At 36.6% G+C, this 19,217-nt stretch overlaps 1 protein-coding gene across 3 annotated transcripts; it reads right to left on the bottom strand.

Moving 5' to 3' along the window:
* Window positions 1-11,583: 11,583 nt before the first annotated feature.
* LOC127795537 (beta-galactosidase-like) lies at window positions 11,584-18,257 on the bottom strand. 3 transcript variants are annotated; one of them, XM_052327290.1, is made up of 19 exons: window positions 17,881-18,257; window positions 17,621-17,716; window positions 17,400-17,512; window positions 17,060-17,126; window positions 16,841-16,933; window positions 16,567-16,710; window positions 15,901-15,989; window positions 15,269-15,374; window positions 15,066-15,153; window positions 14,734-14,852; window positions 14,443-14,604; window positions 13,959-14,140; window positions 13,705-13,814; window positions 13,495-13,604; window positions 13,294-13,404; window positions 12,844-12,954; window positions 12,534-12,739; window positions 12,129-12,462; window positions 11,584-11,951 (listed from the first exon to the last, which is right to left on the bottom strand). In XM_052327290.1, exons 1-19 carry the CDS (start codon window positions 18,037-18,039, stop codon window positions 11,841-11,843), a joined length of 2,511 nt encoding a protein of 836 aa, XP_052183250.1. In that variant the 5' UTR covers window positions 18,040-18,257; the 3' UTR covers window positions 11,584-11,840. The 3 variants fall into 3 exon arrangements, 2 of the variants coding, with proteins under 2 accessions (XP_052183250.1, XP_052183251.1); XM_052327291.1 differs by having other exon boundaries at window positions 13,507-13,604; XR_008021828.1 differs by lacking the exons at window positions 11,584-11,951; window positions 12,129-12,462; window positions 12,534-12,739 and having other exon boundaries at window positions 13,137-13,404.
* Window positions 18,258-19,217: the final 960 nt, after the last annotated feature.

The following is a 19,217-nucleotide window of genomic DNA, read 5'->3' as shown; positions in this document are numbered from 1 at the left end:
ATTTGGTTTGGATATAACATGTTATGGGTTTAAAAGAAGAGTATATATAATGACTTTTTATTTCCTGTACTTTAGTTTAGACGACAAACATATAATTTCATGCAGTGAACTATAAACCTAAGTTGGTTTGAACATTTTATGGGTCAAATTGGTGTAACAGATTGGTTTATTCATCGGCTTTTGAAAGAAAAGAAAGTTAAGACATTTTTTGTCGGAAGTATAGGGAATAAAGAAGAGGTACGTATCTAAAGAAAATTAATTTTGCCTGTGATGTGACCAAATGGCCCATATGTTGATCTGCAAATCTTAGATTGGCCTCACAATGCAGCAGGAACCTTGCTTTAGTTCTTATAAAATGAGAATAACTTTTCCCTCCCTCCTTTCTGAGTCATTTTAGAAGCCATGAGATTCAAAGGGAAGCCAACTCATTTAAATATGTTATCATTCGGGCATCAAACGTTGCTTTTAAAAGGCTCAGGGCGTATTATCGCAAGGCCACCAAAATTGCTTTTCACAGGCTTATGATTAGATGCCACTCCTTTTTTATATTTTAAGAAAAAAAAAGTGTAAAATGACTTAAAAATCACTTTATTAGAGGTTCTATTGCAATTTGATTCCGGACGCACCTTGACTACTTTAATATCTTATTGAGGACCGTTTTTAATAGTATCATAATTTTTCTTACTTGTACTTATAGACTATAATTGTTCAAAACAGTCTAGAATTCATAATTTTAGACTCGTAGAATAATATGTCTAATCTGATACCCGGCCATGAAGTTATTATCACCTTCAACTAATGTAAGTGACTCCTTTTAATCTTTATTTATAAAGTAAAAAGCTATCCTGTTGCTATTAAACCAATTTTAAAGGTATATTTAACTTTTTCTAACCCTGAATATAGAGAAAATAAATTATAATCTTTTATTATCAAATTAATCTCGAGGGTACCTTACATAGGACTCTTTTAACCAAAATGGAACACCGAATTGGCAATAACGTTTCTCGCTTTGCTATCTACGTTAATGGGCAATGGCATTGATGATGAACCCATCTGCTGTCTCGTGTATGGTGGTTCCATAAACACTATATTTCCTAGGATTTGTCCTTGATAACAACTCCAAGATCACAATCAACTGCTTTGATTTGTCCCGTTAATGAATGGTCCCTCCTTGTTTAGTTTGTCCTAGATCTGCCAGTAGACAACAAAAACTTTTTGCTTTAGTGTAACGGGCTAGTGGGGTTCTACAATGCGTTTGGATGTTGAGAAAAAGCTAGAGAAAGGGGAGGAAAATGATTCATTTTGCTCACTCTACCTTTGTTCTTCTCTTTCACTATGTCAAATTACTTCATTATTTTTTCTTATTGCCCCTCTGAAATTTCTAGGAAAAAGTTATTCTTGTTCTTGCACAAATACTAATGTCGTTGTTAAGGGATTGAGTCCATGGGCGATTAGCTAAATCAAAAGCTAATCTCTTCAAGGACTTCCATCTTTGCATACCTATATTGAAGTTAATTAGGGGTTGTTAGAGAGAACTCTTTGATCTCTTGCACATAAGGTATGTTGGAAAAATAATTCTTATTATTCTCTAATCAACTACAAGGGAGTATTTATAATCAAACCCTAAAAGATTTCTATTAGGAATCAAATAGCAGCTAATTGAAACAAAGATTCCTAATCCAATTGAAGTAATGAACCCAAGAGTAATAAGAAACTGAGTAAAATAGGGAAACAATTTTCTAATCAAAATAAGAATAGAAATAATCTTATTCAAACCCAGATAGGAGTAGAAATAAGCCTATTCCATTTTTATTTTATTTCTATGCTTGTAAATTTGGTTAATTGGATGTCTAGTAGTATTGTCCATAACATCACCCCCTGCTTCGGAAATGTGTTTGTCTACAAATTCAAAGGAGGAAAAATTAGCCTCAAGGACCTCCTCTTGCTCCCAAAGAGCTTTAGTAAGAGGGAATTCAAGCCAATGAATGAAGAATTCCTAGGTCCCATTCTGTAGGAGTGAATCCAACATACCTTGCGGATGAAAATGAGATGTTTCCCCATATGGTAGAAATGCTAGGGACACTATAGGTAAGCCGCCATGAAAGCGCTTCAGACACGAAACATGAAACACAAGGTATACCTTGTTGTTCTCTAGCAAGGATAAAGCAACGTTGCCAATGTGTCAAAGCACCTGAAAAGGGCCATAGAAACACGGGGACAACTTTTTACTAACATGAAAAGTTATTGAGTCTGATAGGAAGATTGCAACTTCAAAAACACCAAATCCCCTATAACAAACTGTAAATCCTAGCGGTGTTGATATGTTTGTTCTTCGTGGTGCCCTGAGTTTGTAACAAATGATCCCTTAAGGACTTCAAAATGGTATCCTGCTACCACAAGCCATAATCCACAATCTCTAATTGAGTTGCACCCGAATCATAAGAAAGCATTTGGGGAGGAGCTCGCTCATAGACCATCTCAAAAGGTATGGCTTGCAAAGCGAAATAAAACCCTGCATTATAGCAGTACAACCATTCCCAAGGCTGATCCCCCACAAAGCATTGCAAATACATCTTAATAGTCTAACTAACTAGTTCAATTTGATCATTGGAATGAGGATGGTAGGTGGAGCTAAATTTGAGTGTAGTGCCACTCAATTTAAACAATTCATTCCAAAAGGCAATGGTAAAAGTAACATCGCAATCACTAACAATAGAATCAGGCAACCCATGCAGTTTGAACACATCGTTACAAAAATATGAGCCATCGACAATGTCGAAAAAGGTGGGATAAGGGAAAAAAGTGAGCATACTTCGAAAATCAATCCACCACTACAAAAACAAGGACGTTCTTGCCTTGAGATTTGGGTAAGCCTTCCATGAAGTCCATGGAGATATCATCCTAGATTTGGTGCGGCATGGGAACAAGTTGTAACAACCCCTCAGGCTTTAGGTGCTTGATCTTATTGCATTGACAAACGACATATGAACACACTTTTGTACATGATATTTCATCCTTTGCCAATAAAAGTTTGATTGCACTTAATGAAAGCTTTTCTATTATCCCTCATGTGTTTGATAATGAAGGGTGGAAACAACCATCTGTTGGAGAAGTAAGGTTGAATAGAGATACACTCATTTCTTGAAGAGAATAAGGCCATTATGACTTCCCATGGTAGGCCAAGGTTCTCATGTTGGATTTTAGTTAACAATTCCCTTAGCATTACTGTGCCTTGAATTTCGTCTCTAACAGAGTAAAAAATAGTCGACTAAGGCATAGAAATGGCCATAAGGACCCATACATCCTAATCCTTGCGAGACAAGGCATTGACAACAACATTTTGTTTACTCACGCAAAATTCAATTGAGAAGTCATAACCAATGAGTTTACTCAACCATTTCTAAAGAGGAGAATAGATGGTTTTTTGTTCTAATAAGAATTTAAGGTTATAGTGGTTAGTTTGGACTAGAAAAGACTTGTCTTACAAGTATGTTGTTTAATGTCGAGTTGCCTTTACTAAGCCCATCAACTCCTTCTCATAAGCCAGAAGGTAATTGTGATATTTTGCTAAAACTTGACTGGAATAAGTAATGGGATGTCCCTCTTAATCAACATTGTGCCAATACCAACATCAAAGGCATTACATTCAACCATAAATGGTTGAGAGAAATCTAGCAACACACGTACCGAGGATGAAGCCAAGGCTTGTTTGAGCCAAATGAAGGCTACTGTGGCATCTTGATTCCACACAACGGTATTCTTGAGTTACAAAGCTATTGCCTGTGTAGAAATAAGGTCAAATTTGAGGATAAACTTTCAGTAATAACCTGTAAGGCCAAGGAAACCGTGGAGAGCTCTGATAGTGTGTGGTTGGTGCCATTCTAGGATGGTTGTAATCTTACTATTGTCGACTTCCACTTCCTTAGCAAATATCACATGTCCAAAATATGCCACTTGTAGTTCTATAAACAAGCATTTGGATTTTTTAAGAAACAACTATCATCATGCGTACTAAATGCTTAGCTCGAGTTCTACTGTAAATTAAAATTTCATAAAAAGAAACTTTATGGGGTGGATGTATAAGAAAGCTTTTTATAGTTTTCTTCCACGGAGGTCGTTAAATAAATCAGTTTCGATTATTCCGCTACAATTTTGGTATTTTACATACCGTTTGCAATTTTATTAAAAGTTTTACAGTAGTATCATGGTTTTGTTTATTTGTCTACACCGTTATGATTGACCATTTGTAGTCACAGTTTTAGTAACTCGTGATATTTTTATGTGTAAAATTTTATGTTCTGTTTATTTCGATTTAGCCATGGCTGAGGTAGTTGCCAATGGTCGTGTTTGTCACAGCCACTGGGCTTGTTTCTTGTGGATCATCCTCGCCATAGCTGAGGCTCTGTCACCGACGGTCGTGTGCATTGCGACCGATAAGATGGACCATGCATTTAGGTTTGCCATGTCGTGGGTCTTCTGTGCAATCCTCATGGTTGTGAAGCGTCGTTGTCGTCTCTGACGTGAATGGGTGGTTACATACGTTGCGATCACAGGAAGTTAACTTGCGTCGCCAGTGAGTATGGGGTTGTAGTGACTAATTCGACGGTCACTGTCGTGGCCGATGGTTGGTCATTTTTTGCTTGTCGTCGATGGCTAGTGACTTGATGATTTAGTGGTCTTGGCACTTGGTCTTCTGGCCATGGCCGATAACCCCTGGTCATTGCCATAACTAAGATCTTGTTGATGGTCGGCGTGAATAGAGGCATCCATGCCGCCGTTGAAGGGTCGCAATTCTTGGCATGATGGATGGACCAATTATGTTGGGTCTTCCTAGCCGGGGAGGTTCGATCGAAGTGGCCGATTCTTTGTGAGTTCATCGTGGCCGTGGTCGTGGGCATTAAGGTTGTTCACTTCTGTTGCGACGTTCGTCAGCAACCATGGCTTGATGTGTTCACCATGGCTGCGACTCTTTTGTTTTTGGGTATGGTCGATGACCGATGGTGGTCATTGCGAGGCATTGATCAGTCGTCGAACTTCGCGAGGCAGACGGCCTTGTATGGAGAAAGAGATGGGGCGGTGCAGAAAGAAAGCAACGACGACGACAGCGCAAGGATGCCTAGAAAACCCTAAGTGATGTTTGGGGAAAAAGATGGGTTTTGACCCATCATGTGGTGGCTCGACCCACTAGGTCAGATTCAAATCAGTTTGGCTTGATCCATTAGAAGATCCATGGGCAGATATGAAGCAAGAGATTTGGCCAATGGATTTGTTCCAATTGGGCTGGGCTTGGGCTTGAATTTGGGCTATTTGTTTTGTTAACAAATTAGACCAGTTTTAATTAAAATTATTTGGGCCTTATTTTGTATTGGGCCATATTATGAGTTTTATTTAATTATTTGGATTATACTTTTGAGCCATGAATTAATTAGTTTAATTTTGAGCCTAAAATTATAAATTAAATAATAAACCCATTTTGAGATAAAAAAAGGGATTTCTAGAAAAAAAATTTAATATATCTAATTTTGGAATACTAATTTTTGTAATTAGTAATGTTATTTTCATGACATTTATTATGTGTTTTAATTTTTGTCATGATAATTGTTTGGATTATACTTTTAAGGCATAAATTAATAAGCTTAATTTTGAGCCTAAAATTATAAATATATTTGATGTGACATATTTTGCTCAATAGAAATTTACCTTGGTTAAATATTTATTTACTGTAAATATTTAGTTTTATTTGTTCATTGATAATTAATTTTGATTTAGTACCAATCTTGGCCCTTTGTGTTGGTCCTAAGATATTGTTGGATTTTGTGGATTTGTTCCACATAAACAATTGAGTCATAACATTTTAGTTGTGCATCATGGGAGATGAATTTGAAACTTGACGATTTGTTGATCCTGAAGTACATAACTAAATGTTTGATTTAATTGTTTGCCTTACATTGAATGTCTTTTATTGTCCCTGATTCAATGATCAATGGCCACTAGTTCAGTTGCTAAAAACTTGATTAGAATAGAAAAGTTAGATGGATCCAACTACTCCACATGGGAGAAGTAGATTTAGTATCTGCTTCAAATGGAAAAAGTATGAGACCTTTTGGAGATTTCACATCTCGTGCCTCAAGGGAAAAATGTTTCCTTGGTGACACAACAAGCCTAGGTGTCATTTGCAAGGCCCGCTGAGTTGATTGCCATCATCTCTCAGCTTCTTCTTCTAACATGAAAGTGACGCAATTAACTTTCTCCTCGTCACTGCATTGCAAATGTTGGAGCAGCTTCTCGATTTGCTCCATCCAGTACTCAACAACACTAGGGTCATCTGCCACATTTCCTTTAAACACTAGGGGCCTTTGGTGGTGATACTGATCCAATACATGGAGGGTATGTCTTGGTGGCTCGTTCCTTGGTACATGTGCTAGCATGTTCTCCAGGATCTTTTCCATTCGGTCGAGCCTATTCCCACCAAAACTAGATCTCTCTTCTTGCCGTCCATTGCTTGTGACATGATTTCTAGAGCGACCATGGTAATTGCTATCACTATCTTCTTCATCTCGTCCATTGAGATTCATGTTTCTCCAAGTATTTACCATCTGAAAAAGAAAACCAAACATTTTCTTTTGATGAATTCATCACTCAAAGAGATAAGGTTCTTTATCAACATTTTCCAATCATCTTAACCATTGCTAAACTCTTTTAAAGGTAACCTCAATCTCATTAATGGTTTTTGGGTCCCATGCGATTACCTTAGGCGTAACCTACCTACAAGTCTCATCTCAAGATTGTACCCAAACCTTTGATTATCACATGTCTTCTTCGCACGTATATACTATCATATACAAAATTCATACCATTATCCTCCAAATTCATAACGTCTCTACACATATCGAACCATTAAATCAAGTCCCAAATCGGGGATAACTAAAATTTCCAAATCGAAACTTTTCGAGGCTCGAGACTACACCTTTCGCCATTTCATCCTCTAAGTCAATACGAAACCAAATATACATGACTCGTTCTCATGAGTCGTTTCCTCGAGGTAACCTTACCTCAATTCCTATATCATCAATTTTGGGATCCTTATCTCAATATCCCTATCATCAAAATCTAATTTCAAAATCCTTAGATTATATTCCCAAAAACACTTATCAAACCATCCTAGGTTTCTTATTTTGGACCATTCCCTAGGATCCTCGATGATTCATATCACCTTCACAAACCTAACTCGACAGCTAGGTTAAGTCACATCAGACTAACCATCTATGACTCAATCATTCTCAATACCTAATAGTACCCTTGGGTCTCCAATCGGGGTTTTTGCTAGTTTGCTCTGATACCAATTGTATCAGAGCCCCTTAAGTCTCCAAGTCAGACTTTTTCTAAGTCTCCCAATAAAATTTCGCTCTGATACCAACTGTAACATCCCACTTTTCCCAAGCACGGCATTAACCCGGGATTTCAAGAATATTTTTTTTTTACACATACACTCAATCCAATACACATAAGCCATTTGCCAAAAATCTCGTTTCACATTCTCAGCATATCAAACTTATAAAGAAATAAGTTAAAACAAGTAACATCATCATATATGCAGAAGCAAGATCGATACCTCAAATGGTACATAACCGTAAATGCTTTATTTATAACATAGAACTTGTACCATTGTTTAACATCATATCTTCTAAACAAAATACATAAAGCCTTATCTCTCAAAAGTAACAACTGAGTACCTCAAACATAATCTAAAGATACGGTAAAGATAAATAACAACTATATCTCAAAAACCTATTTTTCCTTGGCGCCGCTGTTTTCATCTAGAACGTTTGAATATTTCAAGGACATAATTCAAATTAGATATTGAATCATCTAAGTGAAGATTCAAAACATTTTTATTAACATATGCAAGATCATGAATAAACTAACATATCTCGACATGTTCCAGCCCAAGAGAATCTCATACAGTGTTTAACCCATACCACGGAGAAAGAACAATCTCTCTAAAGGCAACATAATCACATTGGCATAACACAAACTTAGCTTAAGAGGGGCTACATCAATGCATCTCCCCGACACCATGGGAACAATTGTTACCACTCCCTTCACAGAAGGGTCAACATCAACTCAAGAACCCGGGTATCACATCACAATCACGTCAGGGATTACGTTCCCACTCAAAATCAATCCGGAAACACTATCCATTTCCAATACACATGCCAATGTCATAACCACAACATGTAATGATGCATCACATAAAACAACATTTCAATGCACGTATTTTAATGTACACAAATAAATATTTTGGATGAACCACCCATATGAAATCAACATATCACAAGTCAAACCATTTGTATAAAACAAACCAAGTTTTGGGTCAAACCACTCACATGAAACCAAGTTTTAGGTAGGAACACTCACAATAATCAAGTTTCAGTAGTGAAGCCACTCACCTTGAAATAAACTCAGAATACCTCGAATCTCGTGCCATGCCTCAAATAATTGTACTATTATTCAATCTCGAGTCTCAACGATCCCTAGACATCATATTTATTCAAAGGAATATCAATATCTATTTTTTCATAATTTTCTTTTATTTTCTTCCCATTTTTTCCTTCAAGTATTTTCTTAAATTTTCTTCCACTACAATTCATAAAATAATTTCAGAAAAATAACAAAATTAATTTCGAACAAAAATACCTCTACATGCTCTTCTACGCACCTTGCGCGTGCACTGCACGCGTTGGTTGTCTTCTCAGGCGAGCCTTTCACTACCAACGATCGAAAAATTTCCCCAATCCCACCACTTTGAAGATCTTTTCAAGTCAATCACAATGGTGCCTTCCTTTACTCGAAAAACCCACCGAAAAGCCCTCGATTGAATGACCAAAGCCTCGATTTCCGAGAAACTCAACTTTCCAGCCAAGCCTTATATCTCACTCAAACCTAGGGCCGACCCTAGGCATAGGCCGTCTAGACTGCCTAGGGCCCATGCCCATTTTAAGCCACTTAGAGGGTTCATGCCTATTTTAATTTTTAAATTTTAAATTAATTAAAAAAATAATTAAAAACAACAAATTTAAAAATTGAAGACTTTAGGGCCCATATCCATTTCAAATCATTGTAAATTTTTAATTAATCTCAATATCCCACATTTCTTTTATCAATAATTAATCCCATGAGTATCACTACAATTTTTAATTAATCTCAATATCTCCTACATTGCTTTATTAATAATCAATCACATTCCCATGCGCAGTGGCACCCATCATCTCACAACTATTCCATGTATTTTTAATTAATTTCAATCTCCTTTTTGTATGATTGTATCACAACTATTTCTATGCGTCTGGCAGTGACTGTGACTCCATTATCTTCCTTAGTTCCTCTCATTCTTAATTTTTTATCCATCCATTGTCACTAGCATCTGTCATCAATCTGCGCAGGCGTAGGTCCTCAATTCAACCGATTTCACAATTATGCCTTATCTTCAACAATTCCATTTTCGTTCTCATCATTCCGTTATGTGGCTTATCAGGTATATCTTTTGATTTTTTTAGTATCCCTCAAATTATCAATTAATTTTGTATATATATTTCAATATTTGTGATCCCTCTGTTATTAGTGAATCTATACTAATGGATTGACGATGGTGTCTATTAAATAACATATGTTGGACAAATTAATTGTTGATTTTTCATATAAAAATTCTAAAAAAAGTAAATTTAAAATAAAATATTATGAATTTTATATAATAAATTTTTTTATTCGTATTAATTTTATTTTTAAATATAATCGTAGGGAACCCCATAAAAAATTTCGCTTAGGGCCTCTAAAATCTGAGGGTTGACCCTGCTCAAACCTTGATGAACCTAGCTCAAATTCTCCAAAAATGACCCTCTAGACATGAAAAACAAAAGCCTCTTATCGTTATTTCTCAATTCTTCCTCAAATTCTCAGATTTTCGAGTTTAAGCTTTGAAGTTTTCGACCATCTCTAACCCCTATTTATACTCGATTCTTTGGGTGCAAAACGTCCATTCCTGTCAAATCCTTGGCCCTTATCATCATTACAGCCATTTAATAGGCCTTGAATTGTCCTAATTTAGCTGAGATTTGCCCCGAAATTCCCTCGATTTTTTGACAACCTCACAACTGAACATTCGTCAAATCAACCATCCCCGTGGCCAATTCTCGTCCAATGGCTGGCCATGATGGCCCTAGGCCTAGCCTTGAAGCTCCAACAACCCTTCTAACAGCCATCTACGATCAAAATCGGTGATGGGAGAGGCTGGCAGTGTTCACACTGCCAGTTTTTTGAAAATTACATTTTGCCCCCTTCAATTTTCTAAATTTCATTTGGGCATTTCCATGCAACCCCTTGAGTCCCTGAAAATTCCACAATGAATCTCAAAATTTTCTCTTTCACATTTTATCCCCCAAGATTTAGAAAAAATATCTTTCTGACCACCCTTAGTCAAGATTAATAATTTGCACTTAGGCCCGAATATATATAAGATCATGTTTGGATTGTGAATCCTTTTATTTCATCCCGAAACCACCTTAAGGTTGTTCCTTATGCCAACCTTAAATTCTCTCAGGGTTCCGTTGACCTTTTGGAAGTCTCTCACGATCATTCGATTTTTTAGACTAAATCATAAGTGTACCGAAAACTATCCCTGTTCCGATTTTTTTCAACGCCATAAATCTTATCTAGAGGTGCTCGTCAATAACATATCTTTTCCCTTAGATATTTATGTTTTGGGATACTACATTCCATTGATTCGACAATTAATTAGCTAAATTCTCAAATCGATTTTCAGTTCCTTCAACTTACTTAACACTACGAAATACGAGGTATTACAACATTAATTAAGATAAGGAATTTGATCTTTCTCACCATTATAATAGGAAAATCTAGCTTAGTGTAGCATAACACAATTCCCTTGCCTGCACCTACGCCCTTAACGAACTCTTGTTGCAGTTATCTAGTCCGATGAACACTCTTCTCTCTCGCATCCACCTTAATGGCGTTTAGGTTCCACATAAGGGTTTCAATTGACATGTGCTCTTGTTCTATTGTCTCGATTGCCTGGTATTCTTCTTGTTTTGCACATTCTCACCATATTTCTTCGTGAATTCCTTAAAAGCCTATTGAAAACTATTCACTCATGGCTAGCTTTGATACTAATTTGTTAATAAATCGAGTCCACTAACAATTAGCTAAATTAAAAGCTAATCCCTTCAAAGACTTCCATTCCTACGGACCTATGTTGAAGCTAGAGCTCATTAGGGAGAACCCTTTGATCTCTTGCACACAAGGTATGATGAAAAAATAATTCTTATTATTCTTTGATCAACTACAAGATAATATTTATAATCTAATCCTAAAAGACTCCAACTAGGAATCAAATAGCAACTAATTGAACCAAAGACTCCTAATCCAACTAAAGTAAAGAATCCTAACAGGAATAGAAATAAGTGTATTCTGTTTTTGGTTTTATTTCTACACTTGTAAATTTGGTTAATCGGTATTGCCCATAACAGTCGTCTTCTATTAGAACCAAGGAGACAGATTTTCTTAAAATAAGCAAATACCTTTTGATTTAGTAAACAATATGTTTACACCGAGTATTGTCAATTTGCCTTCAAGAAACGGAAAGGGAAAAGCTATAGCAGAGTGTTATTTGGTCTTATTTGCATTTACATGAAGCGTACTTCCAAAGAAAGCCTTCAGATTCCATGGATGGCCAGAGCCCAGATGGTATGGACTGTGCACTTGAACTTTCGAACCATCCTGTGAGTTCATATCTCTGGTCGAGTTGGGATGCTGCATCATTAATTTCAGCTGCAGACAGCTTCAACCGATAGCTTCTTGATGCTACCCGGACATGGGTCTCCGCCAAAAACTTCTGCAGCTACACTAACTGAACACAATTCCTTCCCGATGCAATTCTGCAGAAACCCCTCTTGGTAATTAGAGCGCACAATGTGAAAATTACAACAATGGAGTGACAAGAAATTTGAAGCAGTTAAATCATCATTTAGCTAGAACGCAGAAATTCAACAGAAACTAAGCTAGAATTCTTATTGCCTCGAATTATGGTTTGTGATCTAAAGTTTAGAAAATACCCTCTCAAGTGCATCATATGACTTCCGAGCGTGGCAGCTTCCCTCCCGAAAGCTTCCACAAGTTCCTCCAGGCAATCCATAGCTAGCAAACTTAATTTTAGAGATTTTCTGTCCTGGTGCACACCACAAATGGGCTTTTTGCTGCAGCTTATTGACTTTTCCAGAGGCTAGCATATGCCAATTTGTGAGCGTCGGTTGCCCTTCATAAATATCGGCACAGACAAATTTAGTTCTCCTCCTCCCCAAAGAAATCCCAGAAGGGTCACCACCCCATTCTTCAAACACAACCAGAAGATTCCCACTCGGTTTCAACCACGAGAGTGGAACATGGTACCTGGAATTGACAGCCTTATCACATACTAGAACTCATGCGAAACAACTGATGTTACCTACACCTTCACTTACCATCTCTGAGAGGCTTCTCCACAGTTAGTTTGGCATTTCCTTTCAGTGTAAGTCCCAGCATAGTTACAGCTTCTGCAATTGCCTTGAGCTATATAACCAGGCCAGTAACGTCCAATGCTTTCGCCATTTATCCATATTTGCCCTTTTCCCATGCTATTCATATCCAATGCCAATGGGTCGTTTCCTTCTGGTGCACTGAATGTAGTCTGGAAAGATCATTAGATGAATTAACGGATTGTTTAATCAATTCGTTTACATAAATTGAGTTTATACAATTTCAATTGAGCAACAGTATTGTGCCAGTTATCACCTTGTACCATGTCGTTGGTTGCTTTTTAGCCAACGAGGATCCTTCTACCCACTCAACAGAGGAACTTCCACCAAGAGAGTGGAGATTCAATGCTTCACCTCTCAGACCAACCTGCAAAGAAAAGTTCATGCAAGGATAATCTAACTTGAATCAGTCTTAAGTGCTTTCATTCAGGAGATAGATGCCCAATTTTGTTGACAGTGGTAATTATGAGTGTTCATGGTTTTGAACAACTTCAAAGTAAATTCCATTTATGCAGGCAATTTTTCAAACAGTAATGCATAATTCTTTACCAGTATCTTCCTTAAGTTCTCATCTCCACAGCCTCAACTTTTGCCCGATCTACTCTAGTGTTTGTCTAGAGTCATTGCCTTAGATTTTTACCTTCTTGACATGTAGACAGTATATTTGGAGACATAAAATTGGAGCAGAATCGCTGTATAAACATACCTTGTAAGACCACCTTTGCTTTGTCAAGTCTCTTGTTCCTTCATTCAGATTGCCCAATGAGACTGGGCCCAGAACCCCAGTATTCCATGTCTCAAAATGCAGGCCAACATTCTGAAAATGATCCAACATCATATTAGAAAGACTTCCCTACCATCATTGGCATACAAAACAGAAAACTTCTGTTGGAAAGCGAGAACTAACAGGAAGACCAACAGTGATGCTTAGTAAAGAAATCTTGTTAATCCCGGATCTCAGCTTCACATTGCCGCTATATGTCAGCTTCGGGTTCTCTAGTGCCCCATATGCAGTTCCTAGCAAAAAAGACATATCAGTAACTGGAAATGACACAACTAAACTTAATTCAATAATTTACTTGTCTATTTTATGCCAAATGCTTACAAATCTATTTACCTGATAGTTGTCCATTGATGAAAACATGCAAAGCATGGCCTGAAGACATAACAGTAAGAACAGGATTCTCCCCATTTTTTAAAAATCCTTCATCAGGTTGTATATTCACACTGGAGTAAGCACAAGAGTGTATGGAACAAAGTAATCAGTTTGAAGTTATCAAATGGACCATCATGGAGATTTATGAATTTGTAATAAAAATGTGCCTCAACAAGGGAAGAGATTAATCCGGTACATAATAGAACAGCACTCACTCAGTTAGGTACCACAGATAATCTGTGGCATCTCGGGTCAAATTTATCTGCTCCCACAGCCCATCCATTTCAAGTGTGTCTGAATCATCCACAGAGACAGTTTCTTCCTTGTATGACTGCCAATTAGAGAATACTCCACCATTTATAGGTGCAATTTTGGTATGCGAACTCTGTGAGTTAATCTGCAAACAGTATTGCATGTTAAAGCTCAACATTGAGAGGCTTCTAAAAGATACTATCAAAGAAACATTAATTTTTGAACAAAAAGCCAACCCAAAAAACTCTTGAGGAGAAATATTTTGCTGAAATTTCCATAAATTCCTCCACCCTATCATAAAAAACTATGGTTTTACAATTTAACTTGAATAGGAAGTGATTAATTGTTTAAAGACAGAAAAAAGTAAGAATAAGATAGATGCAAATTTGTTTTCTTTTCCTTTCCTTTATTTTTTGTCCTCTTCCAGGAAATAGTCTATTCCCTTACCCTTGCAGTGTTGAAAGCTGCGTTCTTGCAGTCAGGGAGAATGCTGATGGACCAAGGAGGCAGATCGTATTGCACATTCTGGAGCGATATTGTTGCCGATGATTTTGTGTCATAGTTTGCAAGGAATGCAGCACAGGCAGTCTTTGATTTAAATACACGAACCTGGACTTAGAGAAACAAAATGATATATAGAGTTAGTTTCAACTGTGAAAAAAGCAGCTGACTGTTTACACAATAAAGAGTGACAGCTGATATGCAGAGATTTCTCTTAGCCAGCAGAAGTAATGTAACCTCGAGGTTATTTCCGGGTGAAGTCGCCATAGGATAGGCAGAAACTAAAGCTGGTTCAGATAGCTTGATGGCTTTATGCAGATCTCTTAAATGTCCCCATTTTGGGTCCCTTGGTAATCCTTGCAGGTAATAAAGAACCCAACACAATCAATACAGAAAACATCAGAGTGAATGTACACACAAGGAACAGTGCTTTGCACTACATATTTATATTCGTACTGTACAACACTCGTAGGTTTTAGTAACTGTCATAGTTGCTTATCTAAAAATAATGTATGCCCCCAGTGTATGAGACTCCCTGTTTTTTGAGGGTTGGGGGAGGGTGTGCATACCATATTCGTCAATTGGAGCATCATAATCATAGCTGGTGGTGATGAAGAGACCCGAAGAAGTCCGGCCAAAATTTGTTCCTCCATGGTACTGGCGCAGGGAAAAACACAAAGAAAGAGATAAAACTAGACTTGATGTCATTCATAAGGTCCTTAATGGGCTGAATCATTTCATTAGAAACAGAGTTAAATAGGAATACACTCACCATGTAATAATTAACAAATGAGCCTTTATCTTGTATAAATCTTGCGATTGAAAATGCCAAGTCTTCTGCAGGTCTATAATGGACTGGACCTCCAAATGCCGTATACCTGAGTATCAAGCAGAGGAATGTGAAGAATGATGACTAAGAATCCAGACTAAAGTGTTAAACTATCTATGGATAAATAATTCCAAATTTACAAGAAGGGAAACAAAAAGAAATAGAAAAGAAAAGTTTTGGCTGTATGGGGACATCAATTTGAGATGAATGTTTCAATGGATGTGAAGCTGTGCAAAAAACAGGACAAAATTCAGAATGAGATATATGTAACAAGGTTAGCGTGATGCCTATTGAAGATAAGATGCAAAATGTGATTAAAATGGTTTGGGTGTTTGAGAAGAAGATCAGTTGACACACCTGTGAAACAAGTGTATGAAATGGAGGAAGTTTATAGCAGAAGAAGTAGAGGAAAACCACAAAAGAATTGGTGGTAAATTCTTAAACAAGGTATATGCCTTACAAAGGACATGACCATGGATACAAATGGTTAGAGAGCTAAAATTCATGTAACCAATCTCATCTAGTGGGATTAAAATTTATGATTATTGTTGTATGTGCTCATCAGTGTAACTTACCATCCAGTCCAAGCCTCAGTCCACATTTTGGGTTTGTGGCTATTATGTGGTTTGAAGCTTTCACAATAGTACCCATTGCAAGTGTCAATCTGTAAGATGATCAACAATTTATCTTGAGAAAGAGAAACAGGGTGCTTATCACAATAAATTGTCATTCCACAGTCAAATAAATTGAAATTGAACCCAAAAATGGCATTGAAGCAATAAGGTCACATTCTCATTCTTTTGATATTTTGCCAAGCTACAATGCCATTTTGCAGACAGGATGTTTTCACAACTTGAACTAATGACCTTCGGGCAAAAAAGGAGCAACCTTACACCGTTGCCTACCAAGACTTGCCCTTGATGTTTTAACTTGTGACCTTCTGGCCACAAAAAAAGCAATCTCAATGTTGCTACCAAAGCTTGCCCTCAATGTTTTGCCAAACCCTTGAACAGCACACCCCCCCACCCCCCCTCCCCACCCCCCGCCTAGGAAAAGGAAAAATATAATAATGATGAAAATAGGCCCATAATAACAAAACTTGGTCAAGACGATACAAGACAAAAAACCTTATTGAGGAAAGTTCTTGAAGGATGTGTACAAACACATACCAGGAACAGATAATGGTAGAAGAAAAATGACAAAGAAACAAACAAACAACTTGGGACTTGGGAGCAACTTACAATAGAATCAGGAGCATCCTCTTGTTTGCACATAATCCATGGCACGCCAGTGCCAAGACCAACTGCCATTTCTGCTGCCCATTTCACATAAGCCTTACCAGGGGGACCAATCTGCCTTTCTACAGATTCGTATTCATTTTCTATCTGTCATTTGCAATTCAAAAACAAAAAGCCAAAAGCCTCATTGTTGCTGGGCAGGCAAGTTTGAAAACACAATTAATAATCAATAAAATGATGGACGACCCATTTCTTGAATCAGAAGCAATTTCCAGACCTGGCACATAATAATTGGACCTCCCTGAGGTTCAAACAATTTCTCTGACTTCATCATGTTGACAATCTTCTTTGTGAATTTTTGCATTGCCGCCTTGATTAACATTGTAGTTAATTGGTAATCAGGACTCAGTTAATTAGTAAATACAACATCCAATTGGTAAATAGAAACCCGATGGCATTTCTAATAATGGAACAGAAGATTTCAGGCAAAACCAACCTTAAATGGCTCATTATCTGTTCTAAAAGAAATGCCATGAACATATTTAAGCCAAACAGGAAATCCCCTGTATAGATGACACAGCAGAAACAGAGGTTGGATGAATTTAACATACATTTATAAACAAATGTAAGCAATTACAGGACATATATGTGTATTGTTAAGATTATCTCTATTCAGGATATTTTGAGTTCAACTCTTGATTGTATTATAGTTTTATCTCTCTCTCTTGTATAGGTTTATTACGTGCACAACTCTCTCTATAACAAATACAATATTTATTGCTTGGAGTCTCCTGTTTCTTATAACATACATGTTCTATGGATATTGGAAGTATTACCCAAAGTTCCATTCAGCACAAACAAAGGGGCCAATCCGGAGATGAACATAAAGGCCTGCTTGTTGCACCAGTTTGATGAACCGAACCAGATCATATCTCCCCTCAAAATTATACTGAAAATAATCACAGAAGAAAAGGCTAAAGAAAAAGAAAAGGAAAAAGGGGGATTAAAGAAAGAAGTAGTGAAAAGGCAAATGTTTTTTTTTTTTCTTTCCCAATACCTCTCCAGGAGAAGGCTCATGCCCATTCCAAAAGACATAAGTCTGTATAACATCCAATCCTCCATCTTTTGCCTTCTGTATAAGATCAGGCCACATCTGCAACCAACCCAGAAAATCAAAATAAAAAAACTCCAATTCGTTTCACATGAAACGGAAATTCAATCAAAAGAGAATATACCCATTGGGCATTTTGGCGCGCGCTCACACACACACACACACACACACGTGCATGTAGAAAGCAGTGATGGGAGCTTAATTACCTGAGGAGTGCTCCTTGGGTAGTGAATGGAACCAGAAATGAGAATCCTTCTCTGGCCATTGATGATGAGAGACTTGTCATCATAGGAAACAGAAGCTTCAACTGAAGAACAAACCCACAACAATGGGGCTACACACAGCAAAATGCTGGTTCTCAACATGGTCTCTTGCAGCTCCTCTCAATCCAACAACTGGGCTTTTGTCTTTGCTCCAAACAAAATAGAAAGAAAAAGCAGATAGAGAGAGAAGAAAAGCGTTCTATCTTGTCTTCTCTTTATTTCTTCTTCTTCTTCTTCTTTTTGGGATTTGAAAACTGAATGTATGAAAAGAGATCGCAGAGTACAGTATTGTTCGCGTTTAGTTTAATGTGCATAGAATGGAATGGACAGCTGGTTGCGGCTTTTAAAGGCTTGGGAGGAAAGGGGGGACAAACTTAGACTATGGAGCGGATAGGAGCCCCAGGGCCACCTTCTTTGATTAGACTTGCAGACTTCTTTGCCGTGCCAAAGTTTTGCTTTTTTATTTTTTAATTTAAATTTTTAGATTTTGATCAATTCTCTCTTAATTTTTTTGAATAATATAGTTTTAAGGATGAATTTAAAAAAAAAAAGCCTAGTATTTTCAGGTATAAAGTGAATTAAAAATTAGAATTTTAGGAATAAAGTGAATCATTTTAAAAAAAATTTAAGAGTGAACTTAAATTAAAAAAATAAAAGTTAAATTGACAAAATTTGAGGGACAAATTTGTTATTTTTTTTTCCTTTCTTTCTAGAAAATGATTAAGGTTAGATTAACCCTACCAACTCTCAGTTATTTTTATTAGATTAGTTATGATAGGAAAACAACATTAAATATTTAAGATTTATTCGATTAACCATCCATTTCTAAAAGGCGAAATTCGAATTTAAAATTATAATTATGTATATATCCACTAAAATAGTTGTTTGTTGGTAGAGTATCACCTCAATGATCCAAAATTTAGAAATACCACATGACACAATCTTCTCTCAAATTAAAAATATTAATTGAAATCATTTATAAAATCTAAATAATATTCTTTAAACATTTTAAGATTGAGTTAAAAAATATTCTCATCGATAATAAAAAGAAAATGATTCGTGAATAAGAGATTAAGAATTAATCATCAATGTGCATTAAGAAAGGAAAACAAAAGTTAATTAAAAATTATAAAAATAATATTGAATAATTTTCCGTTAAAATATATCATTCTCCATAATAAAATATGATTAGGAACCATGAGTGCATGTGGGTTTTCAAAAGACGAGTAAGCAGTGCACATATATAGTTACTTACTGCCAAAATGATTGTATCTTTTTGC

This window comes from Diospyros lotus, chromosome 2 (genome assembly GCF_014633365.1).
Source record: "Diospyros lotus cultivar Yz01 chromosome 2, ASM1463336v1, whole genome shotgun sequence".
Taxonomy (NCBI): domain Eukaryota; kingdom Viridiplantae; phylum Streptophyta; class Magnoliopsida; order Ericales; family Ebenaceae; genus Diospyros; species Diospyros lotus.
The sequence above is the reverse complement of the archived record's forward strand: the minus strand, read 5'-3'. Positions and strand labels throughout refer to the sequence as shown.